The following is a 15263-nucleotide window of genomic DNA, read 5'->3' as shown; positions in this document are numbered from 1 at the left end:
TGAGCCGAGATCCTGCCACTGCACTCCAGCTTGGCAGACAGCAAGACTCCGTCTCAAAAAAAAAAAAAAAAAGGTAATGCTTCTTGAGACAACTACCATATCCTCCTTAAACCTACAGTGTGCTTGAGGTCTTACCAGTTGGAAATACAGTAACAATTATGTGTTGTAAATAATGTTTAAAGGGAGCACTGACAAAGTTTATAGAAAGATCATATTAACTTAAAACTTGGCTGTGACTAAAGATGGGAAAGCAAAACATTTGAAATTTAACCAAATTTTTACTTCACAGTAACCTGATCTTGATAAAAGCGATCTGGAAATTGAAAATGGGTGACACTAGAGTAACTGTTAACTAGATTATGTAATGATGTCTTCACAGCCATACATAGAAGACTTCAAAATGGTCCTCTGTCATTATGACGTAATACTTAGAGCTGCAAGTTGCTACGGTTACCACGAGGATGTACACAGAGCAGAATAAACAAATAAGAAGTTTATGTAGACTGGAAGTCCATATTTTATTTCTCTAGTGACATATTTACAGTTCAATATAAATTAAAGGCCTGCTTGTACACCAAATCCAGGTCCCTTGGGTGGTTCAGTCAAAGAGGTAAGACCTCCAGCTGGCTCACAAGAGAAGCGTCCACTCCTGAAATGAAAAGTAATATTAAACTACTAATGATTAACATTTGTAAATTTTTACTTAAATTGTAATGGTTACCTCACAAGAGCCCAGTTAAGTAACTATTTTTACCCTAAGAACTAGCATGGATTATTTAATTCAAACATTTCAACTGATGCAAGATTTTCTCTTCCTAAAGTTAAATATGGAAAAACATCAGACTTCACCATAAACATAAAAAATACAAAAGTAGCACTAATAATAGTTCCTATTTACTGAGCAGTATGCATACATTAGCTCATTGAATCCTTATAATGCCACAAGACAAGTGATACTGGCTTTATTTTACAGATAGAGAAACCAAATTTGGGAGATTCAGCATCTACCCAAGAATCAAAGCAAAGAACTATGGCAAAAATACCCAACCCCAGAGAACATTTTTAAAAACCATGTTTTAATAAACTAGAGCACTGTATTTCTTTTTATAGTTGAATTTTATTTAGATCGAGATCCACAGTCACAGTGAATAGAGGGAATACACACACTTATACATTGTATTTGGAAATAGAAACTGGATTCCTTGAGGAAATATGATTTGGGACAATGTCCCTTAGAAGCAGTGAAGTCAAAATCAGTTTGTATTTATGTATCATAAAGACTATATTAGTAGTAGTAATTTTCTGAAAAAAGTTTCCAAACCAGGATGGCCACAGCAGCCACAAAAGGAAGTAAACAAGAACAAATCCTGATGGAGCAATTTATGAAGACAGGCAGCACAGAGGGAGAAGAACCTGTCTGTCAACCCCACACAAGCTTTCCCAGGTAATTGCTCACCTCTGCCCTGTCTGACCTCTGTTTCTAGAACCCAGCTCAGCACTTACTGTATGTCACCCCTCCACCACTATTCCCTGGCTTTGCTAATTTACCTGTTCCTGCCACAGATTTACCTAAAGAAAGAACTTGATCAGTTTATATCTTTTCAACCCCCTCTGGCTTTGCCCTTCACATTGTGTCATCAATCCTTTAAGTCTGTTCTTTAGAGCCCTAGGGAATCATTTTTTATTGGAGCCAGGAAAGTGACACCACATAATATTTATAAGATCTTTCAAGATGTCACAGCATATAATACAAGTTACTAAGTAGTGAACAATTATGTACAAAGTCAGAAATCAGTTAATATATTTGGATTATAGGTCTTGTTCACTACAAAAACAGATCAAAAAGCAGTCATTGTATACTGTAAGAGCCTGAAACTTGTAGAGTAAGCAGCGAAATGATAATTTTAAAAAAAAGACAACAGTATTATATTTTGCAATTTTTAAATTTTATTTATTATTTTTGAGACCGGGTCCCACTTTGTCACCCAGGTTGGGCTGCAGTGATGCGATAATGGCTCACTGCAGTCTTGACCTTCCAGGCTCAGGTGATTCTGTCACCTCAGCCTCCCAAGTAGCTGGGACTACAGGTGTGCATCACCGTGCCTGGCTAATTTTTGTATTTTTTGTAGAGACAAGACCTCACCATGTTGCCCCGGCTGGTCTTGAATTTGTGGGCTCAAACAATCTGCCCACCTCAACCTCCCAAAGTGCTGGGATTACAGGTGAGCCACTGTGCCCGGCCTGTAATTTTTTATGTTACCTATTGATAGGCACCACTGCTGCCCTTTAAATGCCAATGAAATTATTTTGGAGAAACTTTCTGCACCTTTACTAAGTTTCTTCTTACGGTTTAAGCTCAGCTACCTCTTTTCTTTTCTGCCTAAAACTTTTCTCTTGATCAAATATCAGAATGGAATACGATTTAAAAGTTTCATTTTAGACGTCTCCTGAAAGCTAAGCATATGGTATCTTAAAGCCTCTTACCAGTTTGGATGGATACGGATCTTCTAAAATTAATAAACTCCTTAATATCGACACTGTTTATCAACACAAAGGATCAATTTAGGAAGATTATAAAAACTGAAGTTTCCGGAACAATAAATGGGAGAATTAATCATAAGTACTTCCTGAGTTCTTCATAGGATTATAGAATTTTACATATGGAAGTAATTTTTAAAATAATCTGGTCTAGAGTTTCCTAAAGTTTGTTCCATAAAATTACAATCCCATGGCATTGTATAGAAAAATGGGAGTCCCAGTGATCCAGTATGTCTGGCTGTAAACCTCCCTTCCTCGCCATTCACACAGTGTACCTTAAAATACTACAAAGGCTACAAAATCCTCCAATAAAGCCTATAATTCTGTTTAATCTACTAAAAATGTAACCCCCCCTTTCATCTGTAAACTTGCCTCAGAACACTCAAGAGGCAGTGAGCTAGCCCTATCCACTCACCTGACAGCCACAATTTACACTAGTGTTTTTCACTTACTAAACAAAAAATGATTTTCCTGATATGCTTAAAATGCCATCTAATAATTACGTCTTCACTAAAATTTAAAAAGTATGGTTCGTCAGTCATTCCAACACTATACGTACGTGTACCATTTTAACTTATTTGCATTCTAGAAAACTTGGCCTTTCTGTAGACTTTCATGGCTTAAAGTACTTTATATAGACAAATTACTTTATGAAAGTTTAGTGCTTATCTTTTTACTATCGCTGAGATATATCCAGCACTGTCCCTACTTTTAGTATAAAAAACCAAAAGTGATGCTATTGTCTAGAGTCATCTACCAACCGCATTGGAACTGTAGCCTAGCTCTAAATATGAAGAATTAAAATTGGATTTAAAATGAGTTATAAACTAATCCACACTAAAAAATTTCTACCTATTAGTAACCTGAAAACAAGTTTAGAATTTTTCAGTACTTTAAATTCATTGAAAATAAGAACAATCTCAGCACAAAAATATTTAGTAATGTCAAGATTAAGAGACTACAGCTGACCCTTGAACAACAGGTTTGAACTGCGTGGGTTCACTTGTACATGGATTTTCTTAAGCCTCTGCCACCTCTGAGACAGCAAGGCCAACCCCTCCTCTTCCTCAGCCTATACAACATGAAAATAATGATAAGACTTGTATTATGATCCACTTAATGAAGAGTAAATATATTTTCATTATGATTTTAATAACATTTTCTTTTCTCTAGATTATGGTAAGAATACAGTCACTATATAATACACACAACATGTAAAATATGTGCTATGTTATTCATTAAGGCCTCCAGACAACAGCAGGCTATCAGTAAAGTTTTGGAGGAGTCAAAAGTTACACACAGATCTTCAACTGCATGAGCAATCAATGTCCCTAACGCCCATGGTGTTCAAGAGTCAACTGTATTATCTTACCACTGCTTTAATATTTTCAGTGGTCATTCACCAACGATAATACAAAAGCAGTTTTGAACCACATATAGACATCAGTCTTTTACTAATTTTGGCCAGGGTAAGACCTGGCAGTGGTACTCAGGAATCAGTTACTATTGAACCAGTTTAATTCCTCTCGGTTTTTCATTACAGAGATGCACAATTAGTACCTCTTTCAAAGAGCAGAGATATTTATTATTAAAATACCAATAAAAAAGAATTAGACAGCTTTGGTTAATTTAGAGTAACTATAACTATATTATGGTTATTGCTATCCCAGTCTCTGTCATTATCCAAGATATTGGGTAAGTAAAGTGAAAAGTTCTTGTTTTCATGTGCTGACGTGACATTCTAGTATTGCTATGTCCAAATACAAGCTTTATATAATACAGCATTGGTGGATGCTTGCAATTATTGAAACCTAAGTAGACTTTTGTCTGCTTTTTAAATAAGAGGTAGTAAGTAAAAAATAAAAATAGATTCAGACACTAATAATTTTAAAGTATTTGGCTCAAATCCAGAACACTGTCAAGAAAATCTCAGCAAAAAACTATTCATGATTACTGGTAAGTAACATTCCTATTAATTAATGCTTAACTGAGTACTTAGTTCCTGCTTATTGTTAAAATACAATGTTACAGTACCTCGTATCACAAATAACAACAGATTTTAATTTCACCCCGATAATGTCATCCAGATTTATAACTTTAAATACTACCCTTAGTAACTGATGAATTCCCAATTTGCATTTCCAGCCCTAACCTATTCCCTATATTCCAGGTTCATATCTACCTATCAGCATCATACCATGGATGTCTAACAGGCATCTCAAACTTACTATGTCTAAAACAAAATTTGACTTTTCTTCCCCAAACTTGCCCTACCACAAATCTTCTCCATTTTCGGTAAAGGAACCTCAGAGATGCTTAAGCCAAAAAGCTGGAAATCACTCATAAATCCTTAGTCCCACACATCTACTAAATTCTAATCTCCACATAGCAACTATGACAGTATTTTTTAAGATTGCTCATTTCATTCCCTACTGAAAACATTCCAACAACAGTTTTTATTATATTTAAGATTCAGCCCAGATTACTTATCTGGGCCCTTATCTCCTCTGACCCCTTCCACTGCTTTCTTTCTTGAGCACCTCACTGCAGCCATACTGTTACCTTACTTTTCTTCCAGGACCTTGATACATCCTCTTTCCCCTCCCTGGAACATTGTTCCTTTGGCTCTTTACATGGCTCCCTCTAGCTCTTCATTCAGGTCATGGCTCAAATATTACCACCTCTAAGAGGCCTCTCCTCACAAAATTTACTCCCCTAACCCTGCTACATTTTATTGTGTAGCCTTTTTATCATTCACATATTACGCTAGTCATCTGTCTCCATCACTAGAAGATATATGAGAACTTTATCTTGTTCATAATTGTATTCGCAACCTAAAATAATGCCTGACACACAGCAGTCACTCAAAAAAATTTGTGAAAAAAACGACTGTTGAGTATGTAATGTAATGTGACATAATAAAGTAGACAAAGCAACTATCAATCTGTGGCAGGAGAGTAATACTGGATTAATGTTATGAACCATAGATCCCACAGTTCACAAGAAGCAAAACAGAAGATTCTAAACACCAAAGTGGCCGAGCGTGGTGGCTCAAGCCTGTAATCCCAGCACCGTGGGAGGCCAAGGCAGGCAGATCACTTGAGGTCAGGAGTTTGAGACCACCCTGGCCAACATGGTAAAACCCCGTCTCTACTAAAAATACAAAAATTAGCTGGGCATGGTGGTGGCATGTGCCTATAGTCCCAGCTGCTTGGGAGACTGAGGCAGGAGAATTGCTTGAGCCTAGGAGGCAGAAGTTGCAGTGAGCCAAGATCACACCACTGCACTCTAGCCTAAGTGACAGAGCAAGACTCCATCTGGGCGGGGGGGAGCCCAACACCAAAGTTATGACTATAGAATTCAAAACATCTAATCAGAAGAGAGGGGCCATCTAAAGAACCCAAGTGGATTTCACAAGGAAATCTGCACTTGAGATATTCTTTAGAGTACCCAAAAGGTGAAAGAAGTTATGGATTGAAGTACAAACCTAAGAATAGCATGAATTTATTTTAAAATACCTGAATCCTAAAAAGCAGATGAAGCTTGTGGAAAATATTATGAAATTTGTACTTTTGGGGGGGACAGTGTCTATTTAAAGCAAGAATAAGTAAGGGATAGGAGCACTAGCTAAGAAAGATACTGTAATGTTAGATGACTAAAGTTTTACTTCAGTTGCCTCCATAAAGGAGAATGATTTTCACCAGGGAAATGATTTACCTCCTAAAAAAAGGGGGTATACCCAAGAAAGTGAGGAATTAGGAAGAAAATGCCAAAACTCTTTAAGCAAATTGAATTCTATAGGCTCAGGTTAAGAACAGTATACGTCGGCCGGGCGCAGTGGCTCACGCTTGTAATCCCAGCACTTTGGGAGGCCGAGACGGGCAGATCACGAGGTCAGGAGATCGAGACCACGGTGAAACCCCGTCTCTACTAAAAATACAAAAAATTAGCCGGGCGTGGTGGCGGGCGCCTGTAGTCCCAGCTACTCGGAGAGGCTGAGGCAGGAGAATGGCGTGAACCCAGAAGGCGGAGCTTGCAGTGAGCTGAGATTGCGCCACTGCACTCCAGCCTGGGCGACAGAGCGAGACTCCGTCTCAAAAAAAAAAAAAAAAAAAAAGAACAGTATACGTTTCTTAGAAAACAAAGTAATGGTCAACAGGGGCCAGCTAGCATCTACTAAACTTAAGTTATCCTGAACTGACCTCATTTTCTCATTAAGTAGGGTATTATTAGTAGTTTTAGAGCACAAACTCTAGAACCACTCATACCCTCTTAGTAATTCTATTTCAAGGAATTGTTCTTTATAATAAAGCTTAAGAAAAATATTTTAAAATGGGAATAAGAGCACATCACAGCTGTTTTAAAACATTAGAATACCGTATGGACATCAAAACCTCCAAATGTACTGAAGGAAGAAAAAATTTATATATATAAACAAAAAATTTGAGGGATTATGACTAAAACCATGCAAACATTTGCTAGTATTAAGAGAGAATTTTGAGTGATTGGACACATATATGGAATAAAGGTTTGTTTAAAAGTAAAAGTCCAAGTTCATAACTGAAAGGAAAGTAATTAATATAACAGAAGTATGGGATGGGAGCAACCTGGATAAACAGTGAATAGAAAAAGATCTAGGTATTATGAAGTACAGTTAATTGTGTAATGTCTCTGAAGTAGGAGTTGATGTAATTAGGCAGAATTATTACAAGCATAATGTCTCGAACAAAGGAGGCAGTCTCACAATGCTCTGTGCTGCTCAGTATGTATCTCAAAATACTATGATTAGACCGGGCACAGTGGCTCACGCCTGTAATCCCAGCACTTTGGGAGTCCGAAGCGGACAGATCACGAGGTCAGGAGATCGGAGACCATCCTGGCTAATACGGTGAAACCCCGTCTCTACTAAAAATACAAAAAATTAGCCGGGCGTGGTGGCAGGCGCCTGTAATCCCAGCTACTCAGGAGGCTGAGGCAGGGGAATCGCTTTTACCTGGGAGGCGGAGCTTGCAGTGAGCTGAGATTGCGCCACTGCACCATTGTACTCCAGACTGGGTGACAGAGTGAGACTCTGTCTCAAAATATAAATAAATAAAAAAGACAGAAAACCATGATTAGTTTAAGCATCACATTAAAGCATTAAATAGTCACTAGCCAACTAGAAAACCCACAGAGGAGGGAGACCAAAGCTATGTCATATGAGAAAAACAATGAAACAATTGTGGATATTCCATCTGAGAAAAAGATAAGGGGAAGACAGGGTAGCTATTTCAAGTAATTGAAGAGCTGTCATTTGGAAGAGGTACTAAAATTATCTTTTGTTGATTCAAAGGGCAGAATTGGATTTTTAGGTAGAAATTGGAGGGAGATGGTCTTTGGGTCAATCTTCTATCAGTATGAACTTTTAAATATTGGAATAGATTTCTATTTGTAGTAAAATTTCCTTCTCTATAAATATTCAGGTAGGTGTCAGATGATTATCAGACAGGGTTTTAGAAAAAAATTATTCTTGCTCTAAATGAGATTCATATAGATAATACTATCCAAAGCTCCTGCCAATTCCTATGAACTTAAGGTATAAAATTTTTAAAATCAAGTTTATGTGAAAGATTAATTTAGGTGAGCCACTAAAACTTCCTATATATAAATAAAGCATACCTTGGCCCAGGTTTTGGGATTTTGCCAGCCTTGAGCTCATCAATAATTTCTTCAATATCCTTAGGTGTCAAATCCTCCTGGAAAAAAAATTAACAGTAGTCATATTGAAATTACTTTCTTTTATATCGATATATTTATAGAGACAAGGTCTCACTATGTTGCCCAGGCTGGTCTCCAACTCCTGGGCTTAAGCAATCCTCCTGCCTCAGCCTCCCAAACTGCTGGGATTACAGGTATGAACCACCACGCCTGGCACAAAATTACTTTCTACTGCTGAAATCTGTAAATCCCTAATGCCAGTGATTTTATTGTCTGTCTCAGCTCACAAGATAGTTACCAAGGCATCAACAATTAAGTAACTCCTATATATAGTACACACTGCTAAATATAATATGCAACAAGAGCTGCAGCTGAAGAGGCAATACAGAATATTGCTTTGAACTGAAACATATTTGCATTTGAGTTCTGGCTCTATCACTTACTAGCTAGTAATCTTGGACAAGTTACCCAGTCTCCCCAAGTTTGTTTGTTTGTTTATTTGTAAACCTAATTTGGCATGTTTTTGAGGATTAATGAGAACAATGTTAACGTACATACTAAATAAATGTTGTATTATTGAAGAAACAGTAAGGTACAAAGTAGCTGTAGTAACTTGTTAAGTAGATGCCTAATATCTATCCCTAAAGATCTAACTACTGCTAACTGAAAGAATATCTATCTCAAACAAATCCATCTACAGGCTACTATATTTAGACTTAACAATGCTTCACACAAAGCCTTGACTGTCTAATTCCTATTTAAATCAAGAAATAAGTACCCAGATGCCAAATTCTCAAGGAAAACCAAAGAAAAAAAGTGGAACATCAAGCAAACTTGGCTTCAGAGTTTCAAAGCGTAGAGGGGCAAGGGGCAAGGGACCCAGCCAGCCCCAGAGAGTCTAACAAGAGACCATGTAAGCTACACAAAGTTAAGGTCCCCAAAAGCTTTAACCTCAGTATAAGAGTAAACTGTCCCTCAAAGAAAACTGCTAGTCTGGAACCTTTCACACCGGAGGAACAGAGGCCTAGGGTATAAGGAGAGGGGCTTTTCTGGAGCCAGCAGTACTGCCAGGAGCAAGAGAGAAACAAAGCAAATCCCTTCTTAAAGAAAATCTACCGTAAGTACAGTCCCTCCAAAATTTCCATAAACAAATTTCTAAGAAATATGAGCTAACAAGGTATCTTGAATGAAAATGGTGATATAATTAGGGTACCAAGCAATTTTTAAAGAAATAACTAGAAAACGCCATATATATGGATATTAAGAACATTTTTAGAAACTTACAAGTCAAAGAAATCAAAATGAAAAACTTAAAAAAGAAATAGAAACGCTCAATCAAAAACAAAAAAGACTGCGATCCAGCTGCAGTACTTAGAGGTATGATACCATCTCTATGAAATTTTTTTAAAAAGCCATATAACATATTACTATAGCTGCATACATATATAGACCCAATTTATGATAATGGTTATCTCTAGGGATAAAAGGAAGAGAAAAAGATTTGGGATGGAGTATTTCACCTGTATCTGTAGCTTATTTCTACAAATGATGATGATGATGACAGTATCTGAAGTAAAATGTGGCAAAATATTACTCTCAGTTAAGTCCTGATAGTTGGCTACACTAGGATTATTTTCTGTATTTATATCCAAATTATTAAATTTTTCATAATCTAAAGTTTTAAAATGTGTCTTCTGAAGTTAAATGCAAAAATGTTTAAAGAATTTTTTAAAACCTGGATATTTATGGTAAACAAATGAGTAATTCAGAAACCAACATCTAAGGACACAAAATCAAATATTTAAAATGTTTTAAATATGACATCATACAACTTTAACTTGTATTACATGAAATACTCACATAGTAATTGTCATTTATTTGAACCATTGGTGCGTTCACACAGGCCCCTAAACATTCCACTTCTATAAGAGTGAAAAGTTTGTCAGGTGTAGTCTCCCCAACCTTTATTCCTAAAAATACAAATAAACACTCTAAGGACCAGGTTATATTTTAATAGTGATTTGGTTTAAAAAAAAAAAGAATTTTTATAGAGGTATATTAAAAGTTTAAGACTATTAAGTTTTTTTAAAAAGAGGCCAGGCGCGGTGGCTCACGCCTGTAATCCCAGCACGTTGGGAGGCCAAGGTGGGCGTATCACAAGGTCAGGAGATCTGTATCATCCTGGCTAACATGGTGAAACCCTGTCTCTACTGAAAATACAAAAAATTAGCCAGGTATGGTGGCGGGCGCTTGTAGTCCCAGCTACTTAGGAGGCTGAGGCAGGAGAATGGCGTGAACCCGGAAGGCAGAGCTTGCAGTGAGCCGAGATCGCGCCACTGCACTCCAGCCTGGGTGACGGAGCGAGACTCCATCTCCAAAAAAAAAAAAAGTTTTTTAAAAAGAAAAAATCCTAGGCCAGGTGCAGTGAGTGGCTCAATCCTATAATCCCAGCAGTTTGGGAGGCCGTGGTGCGAGGATGGCTTGAGCCCAGGAATTTGAGACCAGTCTGGGCAACATAGGGAGACCCAGCTCTACAAAAAAATTAAAAATTAGCTGGGTGTGGTGCACCACCACACCCAGCTGGTCTGTAGTCCCAGCTACTCAAGAAGCTGAGGCAGGAGTATTGCTTGAGCCCGGGAGGTCGAGGCTACAGTGCGTCATGATTGTGCTACTGTACTCCAGCCTGGGTGACAGAGCAAGGCTCTCTCAAAAAAAAACTATGTAATTTTAACATTCAAGGAAGTTTTTAGTGGACTTGTTCCTTTAAAAGCAATCAAATTTCAGAGGACTCATCGCCAGTGTTTGTTGTTATACAGCAGTGCATCAGGCTGTATTATTTTCATTTTGATTGTAATAATTAAACTACTAAAATCACAGTCACATTATCAGATTTGGCAAAGACTCAGAAAACTCCTAACGCCAAAGATTATTAAGCGATGTGAAGAAAATGGGTAGTCTCATACATTTAGGAAAAATACGGTAAAGTCTGACCCTACAATTCTACTTCTTATAAACAATCTCAGCATACAACAGGATAAGTATGCAAAGATGTGTGTACATCAAAGTAACTGTTTGTAACAGAAAAACGAGGCAGGCCAAGCATGGTGGCTCACACCTGTGATCCCAGCACTTGGGAGGTCAAGGTAGGACGACTGCTTGAGGCCAGGATTTCACAACCAGCCTGGACAACATAGCAAGACCCCTCTCTACAAAAACAAACAAAAATCAATTAGCTGGGCTTGGCAGCATGCACCCATAGCCCCAGCTACTTGGAAGGGTGAGGTAGAAAAGATCACTTGAGCCCAGGAATTGGAGGCTGCAGTGAGCCATGATCGAGCCACTGCATTCCAGCCTGGTGACAAAGTGAGACCTCAACTCAAAAAAACCAGAAAAAAAAAAATGAGGCAGACATATATATTGTGCTGTAGAAATACAGCCAAAATAAAGTCTAAAAAGCAAGCATACATACAGTACATTTATATATTTAATAATTAAAATGATAGGCCGGGCGCGGTGGCTCACGCTTGGAATCCCAGCACTTTGGGAGGCCGAGGCGGGCGCATCATGAGGTCAGGAGATCGAGACCACGGTGAAACCCCGTCTCTACTAAAAATACAAAAAATTAGCCGGGCGTAGTGGCGGGCGCCTGTAGTCCCAGCTACTCGGAGAGGCTGAGGCAGGAGAATGGCATGAACCCGGGAGGCGGAGCTTGCAGTGAGCCGAGATCGTGCCACTGCACTCCAGCCTGGGCGACAGAGCGAGACTCCGTCTCAAAAAAAAAAAAAAAAAAAAAAAGATATAAAATCTACAACTAATATATCCAATTGTCATCAGGATTTATACCTTGATGGTGTTGGGGGTGGGGGGTTTGAAACAACTTCAGCTTTCTGTTTTATGTGTTTCAATACCACCCAGCTATTTTTACAACATGCACGTATTATATTCAATAACAAAATATTACTTCATTTGACATATATAGTTAGAAGTGTAGCAATGGCAGTTTTGTAGGGGAAAATGCCCATTTACTTTTAAAATGCTAATTTACTTTTCAAATGTTACTATAATAACATGTTTCAAATTTCCCTTCCCAAAGCATTCTTACTATGCTTGTATCTTATTTGTTCCATGACTTCTTTAGAAGAATATACAGACAATAATGGGTCACTTTTTAATATACCACATGCCGTCACAGAATAGTAAGTGAAACAATTTTCTAAGTGAAACAATCTTCTAAACAACGAATATTTTATAACTTCTAGAAGCATTTCAAACATACTGATTAAAAAAGAAAAATTAAAAACTCAGCTTTAACACTAAGAACTGAGGAAGAATACCAAATAGGAAGAAATAAAGATGTGGAAACACAGTAACACAAAATATTACTGGGTAAGTACAGATCCAATAAGATGGCAGAAGTTGGAAATTTTAGATAGAAATGTATCAAATCTAGAGAGACAATTCTACTTTTTATCAATGTTACAAATATCATGTATTCCCTACCAAGCTTTTTCTGAATGGCCTCCAGTATGCTGTCAGAGTTTCGAAGCATGCAGGGTGTAGTAGTGCAGACCTGAATGTGATACTTTCCAACTGGCTTTCGATTATACATTGTATAAAAAGTTGCTACTTCATATACTCTCATTGGAGGTACTTGTAAAACTTCTGCAACCTAAAATATTAGGACATTTAAAAATAAGATAATTACAGTGTTAGTAATGGAGCTTTAATTATGTTGTACAAAGTATAATTTCAATATTGTCTCAATTTGGTAAAAACAGAAAAGTTCTTCAAGAGCAGAAAACATACTTGTCTTGGATAACTGGGAGATATAAACTCTTCAATTTTTGCAGACAATGTACTTACACTTAAACCATACAGAGCCCAAAAGTTAATGGAGTTAACAGCACTTCCTCCTTCTACCCTACTTCTCACCTCTGTAAAAGGATATTCTTTTTCTCTAAATCTTTAAGTCTTTCACTATTAAGAATTTCTACTTTGATCATGTCAACTCACATTTTATAATCTGTCTAAATGGCAAAAAATTGATGGCCAAACCCCAATAAAGGAAGCAATTGGATTTTTTAAACCCTCACCAATTTTTTCCAAAAAGCCTACATACAAATGGTACAGCAACAGAAAAAAAGGTTGAAAATCAAAGCTCACTATTGGCCCATATTTTAAATATGTAAACTCAAAATTTTATTATCTCTACATATATGTATACACATATTATCATACACAATCACACACTCCTCTCCCAGAATCCAACACACTACTTCTATTTCATATCACAATACTCTTTGAAAGTTGAATCATATAGTGTAGTACTTTCTAACCCTTCACGTCAAGACATTAATAGAAAACAATTGTTTTGACATTCTGGTGTTCAATACTAAGGGGATCACTAACTCAGCATGCTTTTCTTAGGGCAAGTCTGTTAGAGAATACAAGGCTTTCCAGCTATTTGCCAGGGCTGGTCCTTGTCTGTCATGATTTATAATTCTGTCTACAACTTTCTAGGTGACCTATTATCATTAAGACTTACTATCTGGCATTCTTAAAAATTATACATATATCCATATTCTAATATAAAAGAAGAGCAGGCATTTCAGACAAGTATGTTAACTTTCTCATATTAGGAATTCTAAAGGAAATGTATTCTCAAAAGACGTCTAATCATGGCTCACTTGTGACAGATAAAGTAATTGTGCTATTTCATTCGGCAGTTCTAAACCAAGGATGTATCCCTGAATCTGGGGAGCTCTCTTATCAAAATACACATGCTGGAACCCTACCAAAGGAATAATAAATCTGGAATGAAGCCCTGACTGTCTAATTAGGAAAAGACTCCTTCCTGGAATTCTGCACATCTCCCTACACCTTAGTGACGGTTAAATAAATAATTATTAAGCTTCTGGATATTTTTTGTTGTAAGTTTAGGTGTTTCATGGGTTGGGGGGAGGGGCAGTAACATTAAAATAAAGTCCCAAATGTAAAGTGCAAAGAATCTTGAGTCTATTCCCTATAACCTACACTTCCTACCTTTCCCCCACACAAATCCAACCCTAAATATAATAGGACAATATATAAATACATATTTTTTAAGAGATGGGGTCTCACCATCTTGCCCAGGCTGGTCTTAAGCTCAAGCAATCCTCCCACGTCAACATCCCGAGTACCTGGGACTACAGGCATGCACCACCATGCCTGTCTTATTTTTTTAATGTTTTCACTTTCAGTTTCTTACTTATTTTTATTTTGCTCTGCTAACGTGCCACTCAGCAAGATTTCCAACAGGCTTACCATTACTAAAAATATGATTTTTTCAAAATAATAACATTATAATTAGAAACATATACCTAAATAATTATAAAGTTGGCTATTTTAATTTAAAAAAAATGTTAAGTAACTTCCCAAGAAATACATATTTATCAAAGAAATAACCACCTATGTTTACTCAGGACACTAACTCACTAAACTTGCTTTATAATATTTTTCATAGGGAAAAAATACCAGTGTTACAGTACTATACAATGCAAATAAAATAAAATATCGATAAACTAAATCTAAAATTTCCATTTAGGACTCTATTAGATAAATTGAGGACATTCCTATTCTCGCAGAAAGATCGTCTAGCCTAACAGTTATAACCAAATTAAGTTTAGAAAGTGGTAAGAATGAAGTACAACAAAATCTCTGTTACAGTCATTCAAGTAGAAAATGCACTGATTTAGAAATGAATTCAGTCCTAGCACTACCGCTCAGAAATCGTAACTTAATAAATGGAAGAGATCTACCTAGTTCAAAACTTTCATTGCCAATGAGGAAGTTCAGAGAAAAATCAGGTGTCTTAGTTCTAAATCAAATGTATTTTCCATTATATAACATGGCTTAATGGTTATGTGATTCTCATCAGAATCAAATAGTATGTGGTTTGTGTATGGCACTTTATAAATGATATGCTGTAATACATCACCACACAAATGTAGTTATTTGTATTAATAGGATACGAATAAACTTGAAATTTG

The 15263-nt window shown here is 36.9% G+C and overlaps 1 protein-coding gene and 1 long non-coding RNA gene across 2 annotated transcripts in view; one reads left to right on the top strand and one right to left on the bottom strand.

Annotated features, from left to right (window-relative positions):
- Positions 1 to 493: 493 nt before the first annotated feature.
- Positions 494 to 15263, bottom strand: part of NDUFV2 (NADH:ubiquinone oxidoreductase core subunit V2) — a 32750-nt gene continuing 17980 nt past the window's right edge. Inside the window, exons 5-8 of the mRNA XM_055238344.2 lie at positions 12736 to 12904; positions 10096 to 10205; positions 8197 to 8273; positions 494 to 649 (exon numbers count right to left, since the gene is read on the bottom strand). Coding sequence (XP_055094319.1) covers positions 556 to 649; positions 8197 to 8273; positions 10096 to 10205; positions 12736 to 12904 — 450 coding nt within the window. The 3' untranslated portion in view covers positions 494 to 555. The remainder of the gene's footprint in view (positions 650 to 8196; positions 8274 to 10095; positions 10206 to 12735; positions 12905 to 15263) is intronic.
- On the top strand, positions 1269 to 14154 carry LOC129460488 (uncharacterized). The gene is made up of 4 exons (XR_008650240.2): positions 1269 to 1444; positions 5526 to 5674; positions 12495 to 12621; positions 13962 to 14154. It is a non-coding gene; the product is annotated as an uncharacterized lncRNA (long non-coding RNA).

Source organism: Symphalangus syndactylus, chromosome 1, assembly GCF_028878055.3.
Source record: "Symphalangus syndactylus isolate Jambi chromosome 1, NHGRI_mSymSyn1-v2.1_pri, whole genome shotgun sequence".
Classification (NCBI taxonomy): domain Eukaryota; kingdom Metazoa; phylum Chordata; class Mammalia; order Primates; family Hylobatidae; genus Symphalangus; species Symphalangus syndactylus.
Note: the sequence above shows the minus strand (reverse complement) of the source record. Positions and strands in the feature narration are given on the sequence as shown.